This window comes from Poecilia mexicana, unplaced genomic scaffold (genome assembly GCF_051168715.1).
Source record: "Poecilia mexicana isolate PSO_F unplaced genomic scaffold, ASM5116871v1 scaffold_7, whole genome shotgun sequence".
Lineage (NCBI taxonomy): Eukaryota > Metazoa > Chordata > Actinopteri > Cyprinodontiformes > Poeciliidae > Poecilia > Poecilia mexicana.
This window is the reverse complement of record NW_028263376.1, coordinates 1043050-1066939: the sequence shown is the minus strand read 5'-3', so window position 1 is coordinate 1066939 and position 23890 is coordinate 1043050. Positions and strand designations below refer to the sequence as shown.

The 23890-nt window shown below is 41.7% G+C and overlaps 1 protein-coding gene across 2 annotated transcripts in view; it reads left to right on the top strand.

Moving 5' to 3' along the window:
• The window catches only part of mtor (mechanistic target of rapamycin kinase), a 169998-nt gene that overhangs the window by 12275 nt on the left and 133833 nt on the right, over positions 1 to 23890 (top strand). For both annotated transcript variants that reach the window (XM_088006846.1, XM_088006845.1), the window contains exons 12-18: positions 627 to 836; positions 955 to 1160; positions 2277 to 2399; positions 2564 to 2647; positions 3170 to 3262; positions 3442 to 3576; positions 17000 to 17129. In XM_088006846.1, the coding sequence (XP_087862972.1) occupies positions 627 to 836; positions 955 to 1160; positions 2277 to 2399; positions 2564 to 2647; positions 3170 to 3262; positions 3442 to 3576; positions 17000 to 17129 (981 nt within the window). The remainder of the gene's footprint in view (positions 1 to 626; positions 837 to 954; positions 1161 to 2276; positions 2400 to 2563; positions 2648 to 3169; positions 3263 to 3441; positions 3577 to 16999; positions 17130 to 23890) is intronic.

Below are 23890 nucleotides of genomic sequence, written 5' to 3'. Positions count from 1 at the left end.
AGGTTTATTGCTTGTAGTGGAGAGTAGTGAACTACTGAGAGCAGCGGGTGTTGTGCAGTCTGACGGCGGCCGGAAGGACAGACCTGCGGTATCTTTCCTTCACGCATTTAGGGTGCCACAGCCGGGCACTAAAGGAGCTGCTGCTCAGTGCTGTCAGAGAGTGGTGCATGGGGTGGGACAGGTACTCCAGCATGCGCTGAAGCTTAGTCCTCATTCTCCTGTCTGCCACCACCTCCACTGGGTCAACATGACACCCCAGGACAGAGCTGGATTTCCTGAGGATCTTGTTCAGTCTCTTCCCGTCAGCAGTGGAGATGCTGCTGCCCCAACAGACCACTCCGTAAAAGACGGCTGATGCCACCACAGCATCAAAGAAGGTCCTGAGAAGAGCCCCCCGCACACTGAAGGACCCGAGTCTCCTCAGGAGATGTAGTCTGCTGTTTATGCTTTTTTCTTAAACTTATTGATACTGGAAGTTATCACTTTCTTTACAAATTTGGATCAGTGATGGAAAAGCAATATTTTCAAGGATTTGTCCATAGAATCAATAGTTACCTTATAAAATCATTACTAATTAGTAATCATTAGTAATTGTTGCAGTAATCGATTCTGTTCTTTGGGTCCAGGTCACTCCCTGACTCAGTTTGTGCGCCACTGTGCCGATCACTTCTTGAACAGCGAACATAAGGAAATCCGAATGGAGGCGGCCCGAACTTGCTCTCGACTTCTTACGCCGTCCATCCATCTCATCAGCGGCCACGTCGTCAGCCAGACTGCTGTGCAGGTGGTCGCAGATGTGCTCAGCAAGCTGCTGGTGGTTGGCATCACTGATCCAGGTGTGACGATTGACTTGTAAAACGCATAAACCTTCATTTCTGATGAGCAACCTTCTGTTTGGAAACGTGACACTACGGTAAAAACCCAGAACTACTTTCTGTTCTGATTCTCCTGCAGATCCAGACATTCGATACTGTGTTCTTGCGTCTCTTGATGAGCGTTTTGATGCGCACCTGGCCCAGGCTGAGAATCTGCAGGCTCTGTTTGTGGCTCTGAACGACGAAGTGTTTGAAATCAGAGAGCTGGCCATCTGCACTATAGGACGGCTGAGCAGCATGAACCCTGCCTTCGTCATGCCCTTCCTCCGGAAGATGTTGATCCAGGTAAGAGGCGCCCACAGATGGCTTCATGTCAGCCATTCACCTCTTTATCAGGAGTTGGCATCTTTGGAGGACCGTTAGCAGAAAACATTTCAGCAGCTTTTATACTCTGGGTTCATTTGGATTTTTTGTTTCTCCTCACAAATTGGAAAGCCAGAAGGAGAAAATTGTACTTAATAAACTGCAAATTACACTCAGGACTCTTTAATGTAAAATTACATATTAGATTTTTTTTATTGGGACTTTTACAGCTGCATTGAAAGACATCCAGGTTTTTAACTGATCCTGTTTGCCACATTTTATTTTTCGGTTTAAATGAGTTTTTTCAGTGTTTGTTTTAACTCTTGCAATTTAAAAATATGATTTTTTGTGTTTTTTTTTTGTTTTGTTTTGCTGTTTTTTAGGGATGCAGCAAAAACATACAGACTAGGAAAAGCAGTTGTTTCTAGAAAGACTGATTTTCCAACTGTAAACTGTTGCTTATATGTAAAAGTTACACTTTCCTGCTAACCAGCTTTTAGACTGACTTGGTCTAAAAACTAAAGAAGTGCAGACCAGATGTCAACAAGTTATTAATCAGAACTTTATCTATCCTTGAAACCAAAGCTTTTTATTCTCAAGTGGAAGTGGTAACATTGTTTTTACAAAGTGGAAAAATGTTTCACATCAAATCATTTCAAACACTTAACCCCTATAGAAAATAATAAAAATATTTTGAAAATGGCAAAATGTGAATAATTAGAGGGCACCATTTGTAATGGAAAATCTAAAAATAAAATGAGAAAACTTTGTTCAAATTGCATGTGAATGATTTCCAGAAGGCTTCCTAATGTGATTATTCTTTTATATTTTATAGGGGGGGAGTACATATTTACAAGTATGATTATAAATAATCATATATTTTTTACTTTAAAAAAGGCTATGTAGCTTTTCCAATCAAATATAATTCTGCTGCATTTTGTCTCACGGACACCTTTAGAGGGGAGCAAAGCCCATAATATTGCATGTAAAGCAATCAAATTTCCTTTTGTTGAACAGCTGAAGTTTGTTGTTTTACTTCATACCATAACATTTACTTAGAGAGCATAATAATTTATGAGAAGTGTGGATATTTTTTAGATTTTAACCGAACTGGAACACAGTGGTGTTGGCAGGAACAAAGAGCAGAGCGCTCGTATGCTTGGCCACCTGGTCTCCAACGCACCCCGCCTCATACGACCCTATATGGAACCCATTCTCAAGGTAATATTCTGCAAATTTTCAATGTCATTTATGAGTGTAAGGCACATTTTTATATCAGTTTTTCTACACTGTACACTTCCTCTAAATAAGTAAAGGCAAACATGTTTCAGATGTTTGTGATAAATCTTTCTGGTTTTGAATTTGCTTAAATTTTTTTTTTGCAGGCTCTAATTCTGAAGCTTAAAGATCCAGATCCCAACCCTGGAGTGGTGATCAGTGTCCTCGCTACAATTGGCGAGCTGGCCCAGGTAACGGTATCGGTTCAGTTTCATGCTAAAATCTTTTAGGAGGAGTATTAAACACACACACAATCATACATGATGAATACGTCTGCATAGAGTCTGCCTGTATGGAGATGGATAAGGTAAAAAAATAAGAAGTAGTGTCCTTCTTACCCCCATCTGTCTAGGTGTCTAAAAGGCTCCCCCAGATGAGTCGGGATAGAATTGTTAGAGGCCAGCTTGTTTTGAAGTGCAGGAGACGTTCATATACAGAGTGTTCGCAACTGGCTCTCCTGTTGATGAATCAACAAGCCAGAAATACCAGGCAGAAAACAGGGGAAATACAAAGTAACAAAGGCCTGGATGACTGGTTTAAAATCATTTCAGGCTCTAAATAAAGAAACAGGAACTTTTCCCACTTGGTTTTGTCATTTCATGCAGTTAGATTGCTAAAAAGTCATAAGTTTGTTTAATATTTTATAGGATTCTGCTGAGAAAACAGGGATATTTGTAAGATATCTGTGATGTGATGTTCTTGTGATTGTGTAGGTGAGCGGACTGGAAATGAGGAAGTGGATGGATGAGCTGTTCCCAATCATCATGGACATGCTGCAGGACTCGTCCTCATTGGCTAAACGCCAAGTATGGAGAACCAGTGAATGCACAAACCTTTTGTTGCATTTTAATAATTAACTAAAATTGCTTTTAGATGATGTTCCTCTTCTCCAAATCAAATTAGACCTGCAATGTTTCACCTGTGTTATTCTCCTGAATTGGCTGTGTTCAGCAGCATCAGCTGTCTGTTTCTGGCTTTCCTCCAGGTGGCGCTGTGGACTCTGGGTCAGCAGGTAGCGAGTACAGGCTACGTGGTGGAACCGTACCGCAAATACCCTTCCCTTCTAGAAGTGCTGCTCAACTTCCTAAAAACGGAGCAAAACCAGGGGATCAGGAGAGAGGTATGCACAGTTGCCTGCAGGGGGCAGTTTGCTCTGTTTGCCTTTCCTTGGGAGTCTTACAGGGTCAGCATGATGTGAGTAGATTCAGGAGTATTCTCTGTCAGCGTGTTATGATAGGTTTTCCCCAGAAAACTTGCTATGCCCAGTGGTTGGGCTCTAGGGCAGTCATTCATCTAGCGGCCCGTCGTGTTTTTGAGCTAATAAATGTTTAAAGTTGACAGTAAATGTGAAAATATCACTGCTATTTATAAAGTGGCCCCATTAATTAATTTCACTCATTTGTATTAACAGGCATAGACCGTCCCTCTGTTTTTCCACACTCCATATGTACGTGTGCGTAATTGCAGCACAACTAATCAAATTAACAGGATTTAAAAATAATGGGGGGAAAAAACGAGAGACGAAAAACTCTCAAAGCAGATATGCTCCAGTGAGTAATTTCTTTTGGGTACATCAATCATGAAATATCCAACTAAAAATAGAGTGAAACATGCAAAACCTGCAAGACCAGGATCTCAGATGAGATAAAACTTACAACTGTTCGGCATTTGAAGTTGCACAAAGAGGTAAGCGGTACTTTTCTTTTACTATGAGACAACTGACTAGTTAACGTCGTATTAGCAACTCTAGGTTACGTTGGTGATGCCGCTTATATTTCACTTGTATGCTATGTTTAGTGATGCTGTATAAAACCTGTGATTCAAACGTATCCACAAATAATGTGCACTGTGTTAGCCCAGGAAGCCGGTGGATAATAAGCGGGGTCCGGGTCAGAAAGCAGGTTCTGTACCTGAACTCAGGGAAGAGAGTTTCTCTGTCCCATCATAATGATGAACCGGGTCCACTTCCATCACAGGATGGATGGTGTATTCATAAGGGAAACTACGGTTTCTTACACCCCTTTCCCATCCTGCCCCTTCATTTCTATTTTCCCATAAATATCCCCTCCTCCCCCCACGGCTCTTATGTTAGTTTTACTCCCCCCTCCTCTGACAGTAGCACCGGACAGAGACATTTCCCATATACTCAGACCCAAAATTTGACAGGTATGGGTGTATTTGAAGAAATCTATGTTGGGAAATTATATTGACAATAAATAGATTGTTTACTGCAGTCAGTGTATTAAGTCTACTGTTTTTTCAGTTATAACTCTTCAAATGGTGGCATGATGGTCGTTGAAATGCCATCTCCAAGTAGTGTAATTTTGCTAGAAAAACAAATCAAAATCCAGTAATTTTGCTATCCTTCAGAAATCTCTGTAAAAGTAAAAACTTGTACAATTGTAAGGATCCTGAACGTAATGCTGTGGGGTAGTTCTGAGTGTTTCTGGATGGTAATGCAGCATATTATTTTGTGTCTTGGTTAGTGATTTTGGCCAGCTTGATTCACGCAACATGTTTTTATCAATACTGAGATGTGAAATTACCTTGTTCGTTTGCGAGCAGTGGCGCGTTATAGGGGGGAAAAATGATGACAATTCTAGGGGCCCTGACCAACAGGGGGCCCTCCACAATTTAATTATTTATTTTTTGTTCATAGAAAAAAAATGGAGCCCTGTCAATTACAGAATTAATCATATTGTATTTTCAAAGATTGTTTTGAGCAGTAAAAATTTAATGTTCCCACTCCCAGATCAAAAAACACACATCCATATTTGCCCTGAACACTGCGTTAAATGGTTCGTTCGTGCTTGGAGCGCTTGAGAGTGACGCTGTTCACCAGCAGACAGTAGGAAACAAGAACGACTGTGGCAGTTACTGCTAAGAAAAGTTATAAAATCAGGTTTTCAAAAAAAGAGAGAGGGGTAGGAAGAGAAAAAGGCAAGAGTGTCAATTTATAACCCAGTTTTTCTCCAAGAGAGGTGGGTAGACTATGTGAGATTATCAACCATTTAGCATAATTAGCTTAGCTACAAACTACTGTTTGCCTCCTTTTCGCTAGCATTTAATGAATTAAGGAAAAAATTTACCAACATTTTCATAATTTAACTCACTTAACAGATGAGTCAGTCAGCAGCAGCTCTAACCCACCTCCTGACCTGTTCTCTAAGTGAAATTAAAACTGCAGTATGTCACTTTTATATAAATATTTTTTTCACAGATTTTTTAAAACTATCATTATGTTGTGACAGTATGGTATGAGAGGTAATCTGTGAAAAATGTATTTCCTCTGCTTTCTCCCAGTGCTAGAAACAACCAGTCAGTGGCAGGAGAGTTTTAGTGCTGTCAATCACAATCTCATGTGGTGCTGCTCATCCTTCCTCCCCCTTGATTTCTGCCGTGTCGCAGCTAGCATAGCACAGAGCTACGCAGATTCAAACTGTGAATGCTCAGTTTAGTTAGCATAGCTACCAATGACGGCAGATAAATGGTTTCTTGTAATAAGTTGTTTCTCCACCGTTAACACATTTAGTAGTGAGTGAATGAGGCTAATTGACAGCGCTAAGAGCGTCCTACTAGTTCTGATTGGCTGTTTTGGTCAGAACGGTTCATTACTTTAACCAGTAATAGTAATTCAGGAAGGAGATGGAGGAGATTGATTGTTTTCACAGATTATCTGTCTCATAACAAACTGCTACGACATGGTTACAGCTTTAACAAATATGGAGAAAACATATTTTTTATTAAAGTTATGTACTGCAGCTTGAATAAAATGCAACTACATAGCATTTTTGAGAAGTCTGGATTGTCTTATGTGTAGTTGCACATTGCTTTTGACTGTTGCTCATGGGGAGAGACATTTCAGTATCTAAAACTAATAGAAAAAATGTAAGCAACCTACTTGCATACTGGATGTGGACTGTTGGATGTTACATTCATGAGCAGTAAATATTGTGCTAATTATCAGTACTGAACCAAAGAAAGCAAGGCAGATGCAGGCCTTTAAAATTGTGATGCTTTTTATGGGTCAAATAGACTCAAAAAATTGTAACAGCAGCTGCACAGGGGGGGCCCAAACAAATTTTTTGTCAGGGGGCCCACGATTCCTGGCGGCACCCCTGTTTGTGAGTATATGTCATTCACAACAAACATCAAATACAGTGAATATGTTTCATTAAGTATTTAACAAAGAAATGGCTTCTATCTTGATAATTATGTGTAATTAAATTAATTGTCTAATATTTTAAAAATAGTTTGGTATTTTCTGCCATCTTACTTTGAGCTCAGAGTCTGAGAGGCTTTTCCTTTATCAAACATGCTATTTATTTTCGTCTCTTATTTAGTGGAAATATTGATGTTGAGATTTTCTCTAAAATGATAACTTTTTTCAACCTTTATAGGTCCACTGTTGAAAATAAGGAGCATTCACAAATGACAGTGAAATAAAATCCAGTCCCACATCTGGTTTGAGGTGATTCCTCTGGAACCTGTTGGAGGAAAAATATCCCAACTTCAGAAGAAGTGCTTTTAACTTAACAGTGCTCTTTGGTTCCTCTTATCAGTATGAGAGTCAGGGTGAGGAGGCGCCATTTTAGGAAGACAAAGTGGAAGTTCCAGGATCTTCAGGACAAGCAGGCCTACTGCGACTAGAACTACTGATTATACCTCTGTCTGGACACAGGAAAGAGGGATAATCTCTCTCTCTCTCTCTCTCTCTCTCTCTCTCTCTCTCTCTCTCTCTCTCTCTCTCTCTCTCTCTCTCTCTCTCTCTCTCTCTCTCTCTCTCTCTCTCTCTCTCTCTCTCTCTCTCTCTCTCTCTCTCTCTCTCTCTCTCTCTCTCTCTCTCTCTCTCTCTCTCTCTCTCTCTCTCTCTCTCTATATATATATATATAGGCCTGATGTAACAAATTTTTCTGAGCGATTAATTGTCTAAAAAATTATTGCGATAAACGATAATATTGTTTCAAGACCTCTTGACACTGATTTAATGGAAATTACTAATAATGCATGCGATTTCCTGCCATAGATAGATGTACTTTATTTTCAAAAGAACACATAACATTGGAACTAATAAACTAAATAAACAAAACTACCAAAAATAAAATGGATTCTCCATGAACAAAAAAACGTACTTGAATAAAAACTAAACATAAAGCCAAAGTGGAAATAAATACTGCATTCAACCAAAAGAGTACAGATTATAAAGTCTGTATCAGTGTTGTGTTCAAGACCACCTAACCCGAGACCAAGACAAGACCAAGACCAGAGTGTATCGAGACCGAGACAAGACCAAGACTTTTAGGGTCCGAGACCAAGTCAAGACCAAGACTGATGAAAGTCGAGACCGAGTCAAGACCAAGACCAGCGGTCCACGCTACATGATACAATAAAATGTAAAATATGATCGAAATTGCTTCTCAAAATAATCTGAAAGATCCATATTCCCATAAAAAACACCTAGATATTAAATACTTAATACATGTTACCAATATTAAATATTCCATTTCTGTGCTAAAATGTGTGATGGTCTCGTGCCATCCCTAAAAACATAACACCCTGGGCATTTGCCCATATTGCTCATGTAAGAAACCACCACTGTCTGCACCATTAAACATAGCAATTGAGGCAATGCCCTGACGGTAAATAACGCTCAACTACCAACACTGACCAAGGAGCAACAAGCAAGAATTAACCAAACAGAAGGCGCTCATCGTGACTGTTTTCACTCTCTATCCCAGTACATGAAGCCAGGTAGTCTGACACCATGGCAGACATTACAGTTGCCACTTTGAACAAAAACAATCAAAGAGTGCATGCCCTTTCTTTCTTGTGTTTTAGTTATTTGTTAATTTAAATATCAACGTACATAATTAAATAAAATAATGATGCAGTGCACACAGAGCATTACAAGAACAAAGAACAGGTGTTCTGTCAGGTCAGATCGTCATACGCTTAGCACAAACTCACGGTGTTCTGTCAGATCAGCATACGTTGTCAGATAGTCGTACGTTTAGCTCAGACATGCATACGCTGTCATTACCATATGATTTTATTTAATCAGCAACATAGAATCATGACGTAGATCATTATTAACAGTTATTAACAGTTGTATGGCATCCAACTGCAGCCAGACCTGCTTTAAATACACTTTGAAACCATGACAACGCATGTATATCTATCTAGTTATCATATTATGTCATATTATAAACAATTTAATGACTTATTTTCGTCATAACTTGTTGCGTATGCTGAACTGACAACTCCACTGACGGTCGAACTTCTTAAGGCGCATGTGTTGGCATGGTACTCACTGCATGTATGCTAGCCAGTGTTGTGGTACTCGAGATCGGTCTTGGTCTCGAGTCCGGTCTTAAGACCGTTTTCTGATGGTCTCGGTCTCGTCTCGGACTCGACCGCATTTGGTCTCGGTCTTGTCTCGGTCTCGGGCTCTGAGGACTCGGCATTTTATTTCAAGACCAGTCAAGACCGCAACTGTGAAAATATCACTAAACGTACAGCATACTGTCCAGTTTATTTAACATCTTTGTTTTCAGTGGATGCAAAACGCACCGATTAAAATCCAAGCAACTACGTGTTTCTCCCCCTCCCCACCTTTCACTCGCGCGCGGCGCTACTCCCTCCTCCCCCTCCACCCTCCCCACCTTTCACTCGCACGCGGCGCTCCAGGACATGCGCAGTGGTTTTCTCTCAGCGGCAGAAAATGTTTGTCTAATCGTCAGTAATATAATAGCGCTGCATAAATAGTAAGAAATCCGATGGCCAGAGCTAACTCAGCAGCGCTTCGCTTTCAGAGACGATGGGGACAACGTCTAACTATTTTCGTCACTTAGAAAAGTAGCTCAAAGAAGGTAAGCCCGTTAACGTGATGTTAGCAAAGCTAGCTGTACAGAGACACATAAGAATTTGTGATGAAAAAAAGTCACTCACTGCCTGAATTATTGTGCGGAGATGTTGACTGACTTGTCGCATATATAGGACAACGCTATGTCCAAAAGTCTGCAATATATTGATGTGACATTCAGAAACAGTCGATTCTTCTCCACGGCTCTTTATTTATTAGATAGGACTGGAGTGTCACTCACTGAGAGCCGTTGTTCTATCAGATTACCATACACTGTCAGAATAGCATACGTGCAGTGAGTACCATGCCTGCGCATGCGCATTAAGAAGTCCGACCGTCAGAGGAGTTGTCAGTTCACCATATGCAACAAGTTATGACGAAAATAAGTCATTAAATTGTTTTCAATGATAACTATATAGATATACATTTGTTGTCATGGTTGCAAAGTGTATTTAAAGCAGGTCTGGCTGGAGTCAGCTACAACACACGCCCGTGTAAAACTCACTTAACCGCTAAGTCAGGATGCCATACAACTGTTAATAACAGATCTACGTCATGATTCTATGTTCCTAGCATACATGCAGTGAGTACCATGCCAGCGCATTCGCCTTAAGAAGTCCAACCGTCAGTGGAGTTGTCAGTTCAGCATATGCAACAAGTTATGACGAAAATAAGTCATTAAATTGTTTATAATATGACATAATATGATAACTAGATAGATATACATGCGTTGTCGTGGTTTCAAAGTGTATTTAAAGTAGGTCTGGCTGCAGCTGGATGCCATACAACTGTTAATAACCAAGTGTATGATGATCTACGTCATGATTCTATGTTGCTGATTAAATAAAATCATATGGTAATGACAGCGTATGCATGTCTGAGCTAAGCGTACGACTATCTGACAACGTATGCTGATCTGACAGAACACCGTGAGTTCGTGTTAAGAGTATGACGATCTGACCTGACAGAACACCCGTTCTTTGTTCTAGTAATGCTCTGTGTACACTGCATCATTATTTAATTATGTACGTTGATATTTAAATTAACAAATAACTAAAACACAAGAACGAAAGAGCACGCAGAGCATGCACATTGCTCTTTGTTTTTGTTCAAAGTGGCAGCTGTAATGTCTGCCATGGTGTCAGACTACCTGGTTTCATGTACTGGGAGAGAGAGTGAAAACAGTCCCGATGAGCGCCTTCTGTTTGGTTACTTCTTGCTTGTTGCTCCTTGGTCAGTGTTCATGGTTGAGCGTTATTTACCGTCAGGGCATTGCCTCAATTGCTATGTTTAATGGTGCAACAGTGGTGGATTCTTATATGAGCAATATGGGCAAATTCCCAGGGTGTTATGTTTTTAGGGATGGCACGAGACCATCACACATTGTAACACAGAAATGGAATATTTAATATTGGTAACATGTATTAAGTATTTAATATCTAGGTGTTTTTATGGGAATATGGATCTTTCAGATTATTCTGAGAAGCAATTTTGATCATATTTTACATTTTATTGTGTCATGTAGCTGTAGCTGGTCTTGGTCTTGACTCGGTCTCGACTTTCCTCGGTCTTGGTCTTGACTTGGTCTCGGACCCTAAAAGTCTTGGTCTTGTCTCGGTCTCGATACACTCTGGTCTTGGTCTTGTCTTGGTCTCGGGTTAGGTGGTCTTGAACACAACACTGATGCTAGCAACATAGAATCATGACGTAGATCGTCATACACTTTGATATTAACAGTTGTATGGCGTCCTGACTTAGCGGTTAAGTGAGTTTTACACGGGCGTGTGTTGTAGCTGACTCCAGCTGCAGCCAGACCTGCTTTAAATACACTTTGAAACCATGACAACACATGTATATCTATATAGTTATCATTGAAAACAATTTAATGACTTATTTTCGTCATAACTTGTTGCATGTGGTGAACTGACAACTCCTCTGACGGTCGGACTTCTTAATGCACATGCGCAGGCATGGTACTCACTGCATGTATGCTATTCTGACAGCGTATGGCTATCTGATAGAACAACGGCTCTCAGTGAGTGACACTCCAGTCCTATCTATAAGTAAAGTGCCGTGGAGAAGAATCGACTGTTTCTGAATGTCACATCACTATATTGCAGACTTTTGGACATAGCGTTGTCCCATATATGCGACAAGACAGTCAACATCTCCGCACAATAACTCAGACAGTGAGTGACTTTTTTTCATTACAATGCTTATGTGTCTCTGCAGCTAGCTTTGCTAACATCACGTTAACGGAGCTTACCTTCTTTGAGCTACTTTTCTAAGTGACGAAAATAGTTAGACGTTGTCCCCATCGTCTCTGAAAGCGAAGCGCTGCTGAGTTAGCTCTGGCCATCGGATTTCTTACTATTTATGCAGTGCTATTATATTACTGACGATTAGACAAACATTTTCTGCCGCTGAGAGAAAACCACTGCGCATGTCCTGGAGCGCCGCGTGCGAGTGAAAGGTGGGAAGGGGGAGGAGGGAGGAGGGAGTAGCGCCGCGCGCGAGTGAAAGGTGGGGAGGGGAGCAGGAGGGAGGAGTAACAGAAACAGGTAGTTGCTTGGATTTTAATCGGTGCGTTTTGCATCTGCTGAAAACAAAGATGTTAACAAATAAACTGGACAGTATGCTGCACGTTTAGTGATATTTTCACAGTTGCGGTCTCGACTGGTCTTGAAATAAAATGCCGAGTCCTCAGCGCCCGAGACCGAGACAAGACCGAGACCAAATGCGGTCGAGTCCGAGACGAGACCGAGACCATCAGAAAACGGTCTTAAGACCGGACTCGAGACCAAGACCGATCTCGAGTACCACAACACTGGTCTGTATACTATATTGCCCTTCAGTAATTACTAGATTTAAATAGAGAAGATGGGCATATCCAACTACCTGATGCAGTAATTCACACTACACGATTTTTTGTCCATATTTTCCCCTTACGACAATCTTAGAACGTTGGCCGATCTAAGATTGTCGCTGGTGATTTCGTAAGCGATCATCCTGTGGTGTGATTTAGATCATCATGGCCGCTCCGATCTAAATCAGGGATTTTCCCCAACCAGGAGCGTTAACGCTGAATGTCACAGATAGCCAATCAGAAAGCGCGGATTCTCCCCCTGCTTTCTGAGGGGAAAATACGGAGGGGAATCCCAAATAGCTGACATGGCGCGACACGATGTCCAGCGGACATTGTAGATGATATGTGGAAACAACATTAATGTTTATTCAACATTTCGTGCAAAGAATGTAGAAATGACAAGGGGAGGAGTTGGAGCCAAATTGTTACCGCAGTTGATAAACCCAGTAAGTTTTCAGCCGTTCTTTGTTAACGTGACATAAATAGGTTATAATGATTTTCAGTCAGTCAGGACTTTACGCTGTCTCTAGCCACATGTATCACAGGTATATTCTAGTAAAGCATTGATTAATGCCTGATTTTAAAATTAGTTAACTGGACTTGTAGCCATTATTTTGTGCCCATGTGGCTGGACATCACACGGCTGAACCCGATTGAACCATTGTACCTAGGATCTCTGTCGGCTAATGTGTCTCTCAGGTTTTGAAAATGGGCCGACAATCGGCCGACAACTCATGTAGTGTGCGCTGGACATTACACTAAAGAAATGAGGAAGGGAGAGCACCGGAGTTGAGCCTTTTTTCATTCAGTGTCAACAGAAAGAAAAAAAAGAAAAAAAGGCAGGAAGAGACAATAAAGCCGATAATTAAAATGAGGTTGATAGGTTTAATTTATCGTACGATTAATTAATTTGTTTATCGCGACAGGCCTATATGTATAATATAAAAAATTCCCTTCTCACCCTCCGCGGGTGGTTTCACTCACTCACTCACTCACTCACTCACTCACTCACTCACTCACTCACTCACTCACGCACACACGCACGCACACACACACACACAAATCCTCTGAGCTTGGGTCCTCTACCAGAGACCTGGGAGCTTGAGGGTTCTGCACAGTATTTTGGCTGTGCCTAGAACTGTACATTTCTGGACTGAGATGTCTGATGTTGTTCCTGGGATCTGTTTTAGCCATTGCTCCAGTTTGGGGGTGACTGCCCCAATGGCCTCGATGACCACAAGCACCACTGTGGTCTTCACCTTCCAGGTCTTTTCCAGTTCCTCTCTGAGGCCCTGGTATTTCTACATTTTCTCGTTTTCCTTTATCCTGACGTTGTAATCACTTGGTATTGCTACATCCACCACAACTGCTTTCCTCTGTTGTTTATCCACCACCACAATGTCTGGTTGGTTCGCCATTACGATTTTCTATCTATCTATCCATCTATCTGTCTATCCGTCCATACATATATACGTATATGTATATCCATATCCCCAAGCAGTCTCCTTCCCCCAGGAGACCTGGATTCGATTCCAGGTCTCCTGGCAAATATACAATAATCAAATTGAGCTATCCAGTCTGGGTCCTTAGGCAAGACTCTTTGCACTACTGCCTACCTCATACCATGAGAGACATTGATATGCACAATATGCCGGCTCAGACGTCGCCTGGCCAAACAAGGTCTGCGTCAGGTGCTGACGAATGAAAAATGGGCTACTGGAACAAGACGGAAGGAAGTGGGCGAGAGGTGAAAACATAGATCTGTTGGATTGCTACTACTCAAGTCACCCTAGTCAGAGAGGTTGCATGCAAAGAATGTGGGAGGAATGGTTACTTCGACATCCCCAGTCAACACTAACTGCCGAACAACTAGTAGCTCAGTGTTCCAACATCCGCAAATGCCAACCGCTATCACAACTTGAGATTGACGAGGGGAATTAACTCCAACTCCCCATCCAGAGATTGGGTATGCAGGCACAATAATGAACGAACCATCAAAACTGAACAAGGCAGCAACTGACCTGAAAGATAGAATGAACACCAGGCAACCCCGACGCCAATTACAACAGCTGAGTGAAATACCATCAGAAAGTCTCATTGAAGATGTGAATGCAGCATTGAGAACGATCCCTACCAACACCATAATGGAAACCAATGAGCTAATATACAACTCAGCATCAGTAATCCTGGAGATGCTTGGCTATAAGAGCAACCATGAGATTCAATACCCACCATGGAAAAGACGGTTAGAGGCTAAAATCAAGGTAACGAGGGAAGTGAACCAACGGTCAGAACTCCAAAGAGGTGCGATGAAAAGACCAGTACCCAGCTTGAAGCACTCAAAACTGCCACAAAATAGGCTCCAAGCCTTGGCCAGCCGCCCAAAGAGATGTACGAGAAAGAATGAATAACCTGTCTCTCTACAACATGAAAGCTCATGTCAGGCATCATAGTGGCTAAGATAAGCTGGCAAGGATAAATACATGAGCACGGCACAGAAGGGCATCGGCATAAATAGCAGAGGAGCCAATCACCAACTCCTTGTAGACCACACAGTCGGCCGAGACTGCAAAACCCGACACACCAACCTGTGCATGGCTTGGATTGATTATAAGAAAGCCTATGACTCGATGCCACACACTTGGATCATTGAATGCTTAACAACATCAATAGGACTCTTAATAGCCTTCATTGCAAACTCGATGGGGTTGTGGAAAACCACCCTTGAAGCCAACTGCAAACCACTTGCACAAGTGTCCATCAAATGTGGCATATACCAAGGAGATGCTCTGTCCCCACTGCTGTTCTGCATAGGCCTGAACCCCCTCAGCCAAATCATCAACAAGACTGGCTACGGATACCGACTCAAGAATGGGGCCACCATCAGTCTCCTCGTCTACATGGATGACATCATGCTGTATGCCAAGAACGAGCGAGACATCAACTCACTGATCCACACCACCAGGATCTACAGCACTGACATTGGGATGTCATTCGGACTAGAGAAGTGTGGTCGGATGGTCACAAAGAGAGGGAAGGTCATCCACACAGAAGGGGTCTCACTCCCAGAAGGAACAATAGCAGACATTGAGGACAGTTACAAGTACCTGGGAATACCACAAGCAAATGGCAACCTCGATGAGGTCACAAGGAAAGGTGCCACAGCCAAATACCTCCAATGAATAAGGCAAGTCCTGAGAAGCCAGCTCAATAGCAAGAACAAGATCTGTGCAATGAACAGCTATGCTTTTCCAGTAATCAGATGCCCTGCAGGAATAATTAGCTGGCACAAAGGAGGAGATAAAGACCACGGATGTTAAGACTCGGAAACTACTAACCATGCATGGAGGGTTCCACCCCAAATCCAGCACCCTGAGACTGTACACGAGTCGCAAGGAAGGAGGCAGAGGACTAGTGAGTGTGAGAGCCACTGTCCAGGATGAAACATCCAAGATCCATAAATACATCAAGGACAAAGCCTCAACAGACGATGTGCTCAGCGAATGTCTCAGACAATGGGGGACAGAGGATGAGGTGCTGGAGGTACCATCATGGGAGGACAAGCCCCTACATGGGATGTACCACCGAGAAATGACTGAAGTGGCTGATGTAAGGAAATCCTACCAATGGCTGGAAAAAGCTGGACTCAAGGACAGCACAGAGGCCCTCATCCTGGCTGCACAGGAACAGGCCCTAAACACCAGAGCAATAGGGACTCAGATCCCTATTGAGGATCTGAGTCCTCAATAGGGACTCGGATCCCTATTGGTTGTGCACCAAGGTGTAGGTGCACAACCCCCAAACTGGAGCAGTGGCTAAAACAGATCCCAGGAACAGTATCAGACGTCTCAGTCCAGAAATGTGCAGTTCTAGGCACAGCCAAGATACTGGAGGAATCTTCAAGCTCACAGGCCTCTGGTAGAGGACCCGAGCTCAGAGGATGAAAGAGACCACCCGCGGATACACTGTAGACTTTTGTATTCAGTGTATCAAAAATGAGTACACATTTTCCAGATATTTAAGTATATCTTTTCATGGGAGATCAATGATAAAATGACACTTTGTCACAATGAAAAGTAGTCTGTGTGCAGCTTATATAACAGTGTAAATTTATTCTTCTCCCAAAATAACTATATACAGCTTTAAATGTCTAAACCGCCAGCAACAAAAGTGAATGCACCCCTAAGAGACTACACTTTTTTTTTTTTTTTTTTTACCGTCAAGCTTATACCCTTGGTATAAGCTTTTCAGACGAGTTAATATTGATAATTGTAATTACATCCAGAATTATTGATTTTTTTTTTGTCTTAATAATCTAATATCCTATCAAACTGATGGCCTTTCCTGTTTTATCCACAGTTTTCAGTCCATGCTGTGTTTATTTCTAAGCAGTTTTGAATGAAAACTTGAAACTGCTTTTGTGGGAGTTACTCAGCAGGTTGTTACTAGGCAACCAGAGAGCGAGTGAGTTGGTGCTAACTTAGCTAGTTTTGACGGGTTGAACCTAAAGCTCAGCCTTTTTGCTTGACTTATTAATACAGTTTACAGCTGATGTGTTTATTTTTTGGACTAACCAGTTAATAATTTATAGCAGAAGTTTCTTAGTAGGATATTTTTTTAACTGAATTTAAACTGCATGAAGCTAAACCTGTGACACTTGATATATTTTGTGTAGAATATATTTACAAAGTTGTTTTTTTTTTATATATCTCAAGTGCAAGGTTCAAGGTTAATGTTCAGAAACATGCTGTTCTGGTATTCTGGCACAGAAGTGGGCAGTGTGATTCACCAGAAGGTTGCTATGCGTCCCTACAGGCCATCCGAGTCCTGGGTCTGCTCGGCGCTCTGGATCCCTACAAGCACAAAGTGAACATCGGCATGATCGATCAGTCACGGGATGCCTCTGCAGTCAGCCTCTCCGAATCCAAGTCTAACCAGGACTCGGGTAGGTCCCATCCACGTTACCCACACGTGTTTTTCTCACAAAGAGCCACATTGTGGGTGATATTATCTTTTCATTAGCCTTTCTTGAAATTTACAGCAGTATCAGATTTTCATTTCAAAGCTGAAAACGGTTCTTTTTTTTTTCTATTAAAAAAAACAACAACAAAAAAAAACAACCTCAAATCAAGCCACTGTCTGACACATGAATATATGTTTTGCTATGTCTCCAGTCTGGTGAATATTTTTTAACCACCTGAGAAAACTTAGTACTTCTTGGACTGCTTTTAGTTGTTGTGCCACAGCGAGTGGTTGACAGAAAAAGAACAAGAAAAGTGATTTATGATTTAAATAGATACGTTTTTGTTACACTTGGAAATATTGTTTGAATTAAACCAGTTCAGTTACTGAAAATGGGATTTATGTAGTAACAGCTACATAAAGCTGTCACAATTATGAGCTTCTAATTAAATAGTAATAACATCCATCCATCCATTCATTTTCTTCCGCTTCATCCGGGGTTGGGTCATGGGGGCAGCAGCTTCAGAAGGGAGGCCCAGACTTCCCTCTCCCCAGTCACTTGTTCCAGCTCCTCCGGGGGAACCCCAAGGCGTTCCTAGGCCCACCGAGAAACATAGTCCCTCCAGCGTGTCCTGGGTCTTCCCCGGGGCCTCCTCCCTGTGGGACGTGCCTGGAACACCTCACCAGGGAGGCGTCCAGGAGGCATCCTGACCAGTAATGATACAATATAATAATTATAATAATATAATTATAGTAATAACATTTTAAGCAAAATAATAAAAATTTCCTTCTTTCAAGCTTTGTAAATTAAATCTGCACAAGGTGATTATGTTACAATGCTGTGAAAAAGTATTTGCCCCCTTACACATTTCTTCAGTTCTCTTTTTTTAATTTTTACATATTTGTTAAAAGTTTCAAATTATCAAAGTAATTTAAATACAAGACAATCAGTTTTTAAGTTACAGTTTCTAATTTTATAATTTATCGGGACTAAGATCGGTATCGGCCGATACTAATTATGTTTTAAGATATTGGTATTGGTCCGATAAATAAAACTGGGACAATTTTAATAACCGGTAATTATTTAATGTGGGTGTTTGTTTCAGAGAGGTATAAAGGAGGCTGGTCATGTGCCATTTATTTGGTCATATGATAGCGCTGCATAGTGGGAAGTTTAACTGAAGCAGTGGTGAAGTCATGTTTTTTTCAAGGTGTCGAAATGGTAGTGAATTTTATACATATCTCGGTGCATCCCTTATAATTTCATTTATTACGGGGGAAGAAACTATCCAGACCAACTTGTGTGAAGAAGCAGTTTTCACTTTGGTAAATTACGTATTTGTGATCAAACACATTTGTTTAAAAGATGGATTAAATCCACATCTTAAACCTGATTACTTCCAGGCTGGTAGAATCACTTGAATAAAATTCTTCTGACAACATGAAGTAGAAAGAAAGTCAGTTTCATCTATCATCGTGGAAAGGGTTAAGAAGCCATTTTTAAAGCTTTGGCACTTCAGAGAACCTCGGTTATCCACAAATGCAGAAGACATGCAGCAGTGGTGAAACCTCTTGGGAGTGGCAGGCGTGTCCAAATTTCACAGCGACGACTCATCCAGCAAGTCACAAAACATCTTCATCATTGCAGGCCTCACTTGCCTCAGTTGAGGTCAGTGTTCATAGTTGAGCAATGAGATGGAAAAACTGGACAAAAACTGCATCCATGTGATTTTTACAAGTCTAACATCACTGTTGACTGAAAAGAATAGAAAGGCCCCCTTTATATTCTTTTGAGTTCATCACCATAGTTTTGGAAAGACAAACAAACAAACAGACTTGCATGTTTTCAGTTCAGCAAAACCCTGTTAATCAGCCATCAAATCATTATGTGGTGAATAAGGGAAATGCCTAAAACTTGCAGGGTAGTATGCCTGGCAGACCAGTGTTGAAAAACACTGGATTATACATTGGCATTTCAATCATTAGAATTCGACCACAAAACAACATTGATTCAATGACATTTTTTCTACATTAGTTAATTGGCTATTATTGGATGATTGTTTGATGGTTTATCCACCATCAGTCGTCAAAATTAACCATAAATTCAACTTTTGTGATCATAATTCAACATTGAATTAACATATTTTGCAAACAAGCCAACAGCGAAGTGGCTGTATGTTTGGAACAACCCACTCATGTAAATAGTGGGGGTGAACTGCTCCACTCCTTGTAGTAAGTTGTAGATATTTTTGTGTCAATTTATCACGCACAGTCAGTAAGAATTTTTATGGACAAATAACAAAATGTACAACGTACCAAGAGTACAACCCATTATCCTCAACAGTGCTTAATTTAAAACGTGATTAACCCCCACTCAGTAATAAAATGCTTTCACGCCTGTCGCGATAAACAATAAATCATTTAAATCACACGATAAATTGAACCTATCGACCTCATTTTAATTATCGGCTTTATCGTCTCTTCCTGCCTTTTTTCTTTCTGTTGATGACACTGAATGAAAAAAGGCTCAACTCCGGTGCTCTCCACTGACCCTCCCTTCCTCATTTGTGTAATGTCCAGTGCGCAATACACGAGTTGTCGGCCGATTGTCGGCCCATTTTCAAAACCTGAGAGCCCATTTTCAAAACCTGAGAGACCACACATTAGCCGACAGAAATCCTAGGTATAACGGTTCGATCAGGTTCGATCGTGTGGTCTCCAGCCACATGGGCACAAAATAGTGGCAACAAGTCCAGTTAACTAATTTTAAAATCAGGCATTAATCAATGCTTTACTAGAATCTACCTGCAATGCATGTGGCTAGTGTCAGCTTAAACTCCTGACTGAATGAAAATCATTATAACCTATTTATGTCACGTTAACGAAGAACAGTTGAAAACTTACCGGGTTTATCAACTGCGGTAGCAATTTAGCTCCAACTCCTCTCCTTTTCATTTCTATATTCTTTGTTTCCACATATCATCTCTGATGTTGCTGGACTTCGGTTTGCGCTGTGTCAGCTATTTGGGATTCCCCTCGTAATTTCCCCTCAGAAAGCACGGAGAGGAATCCGTGCTTTCTGATTGGCTACCTGATGCTCCCAGTCAGGGAAAACCCCTGATTTAGATCGGAGCGGCCATGACTATCCACTGTAACATACCACACATTGCAGGATAAACGGTTACGAAATCGCAAGTGGCAACCTTAGATCGGCCAACGTTCTAAGATTGTCTTAAGGGAAAAATAGGGGCACAAAATGGTGTAATGCGAACTATTGTATCAGGTAGTCGGATGTGCCCATCTTCTCTATTTAAATCTAGTGATTACTGAAGGGCAATATAGTATACAGACTTTATAATCTGTACTCTTTTGGTTGAATGCAGTATTTATTTCCACTTTGGCTTTATGTTTAGTTTTTATGTTATGTGTTCTTTTGAAAATAAAGTACATCTATCTATGGCAGGAAATCGCATGCATTATTAGTAATTTCCATTAAATCAGTGTCAAAAGGTCTTGAAACAATATTATCGTTTATCGCAATAATTTTTTAGACAATTAATTACTCAGCAAAATTTGTTATTGTGACAGGTCTACTCACCCAGAGCTCCGATGAGGAGGGCAAGAGGGGAAGGGGTGCGAGGAACATTGATCAGACTTTGATCAGACATTGGCATTTAATTCATTAGATTTCAACCACAAAACAACAATGACACATTTTAAACTTCTGTTCCTTAGCTAGAATTGGATGATTGTTTCATGGTTGATCCACTGTCAGTGGTCGACCTCAATCATTCTGACTATAATTCAGCATTGAATTACCATCGTGTACTATCTAAGGGTGCGTTCACACTGCAGCCTGAAGTGCCTCAATTACGATTTTTTTTGACATAATGCGACCTGTATCCGATCTTTTCATGGCAGTGTGAACAGCACAGGTCGGATTCTTTTTCGAATCTGACCCATATCCGATACGTATCCGATTCAAATGCGACCCAACGTCCAGGTCGCATTCATCCGAACTGAACGTCACTGTTTCTCAATAAATCTCACTATTCTGCGTCCTGATACACGCAAGTGGGAAGAAAAACAACAACCATGACGGAATATATGAGGATTAAGTTGTTAATATGTTGCTCCGGCCGGATAACAACTTCAAATATGTAAGCTAAGCTCCACCGTAAGCCTCCATGTTTACTTCCGCAAACACTGAGCACTTCTTCTTTTTATGGCGGTTGGCAGAACACTTAGAATGCTGACGCTATTGCGCCCTCTACTGCGCATGCGGGACACTTTCAGGTCGTTTGCCCGTTTACACTGCAGAACGCATACAGGTCGCATTTACTGGCAGTGTGAACGGCCCTGGCAAAAAAATTGGAATTGCCAAAAAAATTGGAATTGAGTCACTTCAGGCTGCAGTGTGAACACACCCTAATACAACTATGAGGTATATATATAAACCTCATAGTTGTGTTAGATAGCACACGATTCCTTGGTATATGCCACATTTGATGGACACTTGTGCAAGTGGTTTGCAGTTGGCTTCAAGGGTGGTTTTCCACAGCCCCATCGAGTTAGCAATGAAAGCTCTTAGAGTCCTATTGATGTTGTTAAGCATTCAATGATCCAAGTGTGTGGCATCAAGTCATAGGCTTTCTTATAATCAATCCAAGCCATGCACAGGTTGGTGTGTCGGGTTTTGCAGTCTCGGCCGACTGTGTGGTCTACAAGGAGTTGGTGTTTGGCTCCTCTGCTATTTATGCCGATGCCCTTCTGTGCCGTGCTCATGTATTTATCCATGTGCCCACTTAGCCGCTATGATGCCTGACATGAGCTTCCATGTTGTAGAGAGACAGGTTATTGGCTGGTAGTTGGATGGGACTGACCCCTTTGAGGGATCCTTCTGGATCAAGATTGTGCGTCCTTCAGTTAACCATTCAGGGTGAGTCCCATTTTGTAGAAGCTGGTTAATTTGAGCTGCCAGTCGCTCGTGGAGGGCAGTGAGTTTCTTCAGCCAGTAGGCATGGATCATGTCAAGTCTTGGTGCTGTCCAGTTTTTCATACCTGAGACTCTTTCTTCAATGCCTGCCATTGTGATAGTTACCGGGGCTTGCTCAGGGAGGTTGCTGTGGTCTTCTCGTAAAGAGATTAGCCATTGTGCATTGCTGTTGTGGGACGCCTCCCTTTCCCATATGCCTTTCCAGTATTTTTTGGTCTCCAGCCTTTGTGGGTCTGCTCTGTTGTTGTTACCCTGCCATTGAGAGTACACTTTAGCTGGTTGGGTGGAGAAGAACCGGTTAATCCTCCTGGCTTCATTCTCTCTCGTGTATCTCTTTAGCTGGCTGGCTGAGGCTTGGAGTCTTTGTTTGGCAGTTTCGAGGGCTTCAGACATGGGCATCTGGCTGTACTTCTTGGGTACTGATCTTTTCATCGCACCTCTTTGGAGCTCTGACAGTTGGCTCACTTCCCTCCTTGTTACCTTGATTTTAGCCTCTAATCGTCTTTTCCATGGTGGGTATTGGATCTCATGGTTGCTCTTATAGCCAAGCATCTCCAGGATCACTGATGCTGAGTTGTATGGTGTTGGTAGGGATCGTTCTCAATGCTGCATTCACATCTTCAGTGAGACTTTCTGATGGTACTACACTCAGCCGTTGTAATTGGCGTCGGTGTTGTCTGGTGTTCATTCTATCTCTCAGGTCAGTTGCTGCCTTGTTCAGTTTTGATGGTTCGTTCATTATTGTGCCTGCATACCCAATCTCCGGATGGGGAGTTGGAGTTAACTCCCCTCTAACCTGGCATCCTGGCTCCCCCTTGCCATAGCATTGTGTTTGTATTTCGTCAATGTATATATTTTGTTCAAGTTGTGATAGCAGTTGCCGTTTGTGGATGTTGGAACACTGAGCTACTAGTTGTTTGGCATTTAGTGTTGACTGCGAATGTTGATCTAACCATTCCTTCTGCATTCTTTGCATGTAGCCTCTCTGAATAGGGTTACTTGAGTAGTTGCATTCCAACAGATCCATGTTTTCACCTCTCGCCCATTTCCATCTTGTTCCAGTAGGCCATTTTTCATCAAGGTGCTCTGTTTCCCTCGCACCTGACGCAGACCTTGTTTGACTGGGCGATGTCTGAGCCGGCATATGGTGCATATATATGTGTGTGTGTGTGTGTGTCTGTGTATATATATTTTTTTAAAAATCCCCTTCTAACCCTCTGCGGGTGGTCTCTTTTATCCTCTTTATCCTCTGAGCTTGGGTCCTCTACCAGAGGCTTGGAGCTTGAGGGTTCTGCGCAGTATCTTGGCTGTGCCTAGAACTGCACATTTCTGGACTGAAATGTCTGATGTTGTTCCTGGGATCTGTTTTAGCCACTGCTACAGTTTGGGGGTGACTGCCCCGAGGGCCCCGATGACCACAGGCACTACTATGGTCTTCACCTTCCAGGTCTTTTCCAGTTCCGCCCTGGTATTTCTCCAGTTTCTCGTGCTCCTTTTTCCTGATGTTGTAATCACTTGATATTGCTACATCCACCACAACGGCCTCTATTGTGGTGGATGTAGCTATATATATATATATATATATATATATATATATATATATATATATATACACACACACACACACACACACACACACTAGGTTGGTTAAATTATAGTTTTATTAAATAAAACTACATTTATATTTGTGCTAAGGTTGTCTTGTAGATACAGTTTTTTTTATTAATGATCTGAGACCCACTCATCTT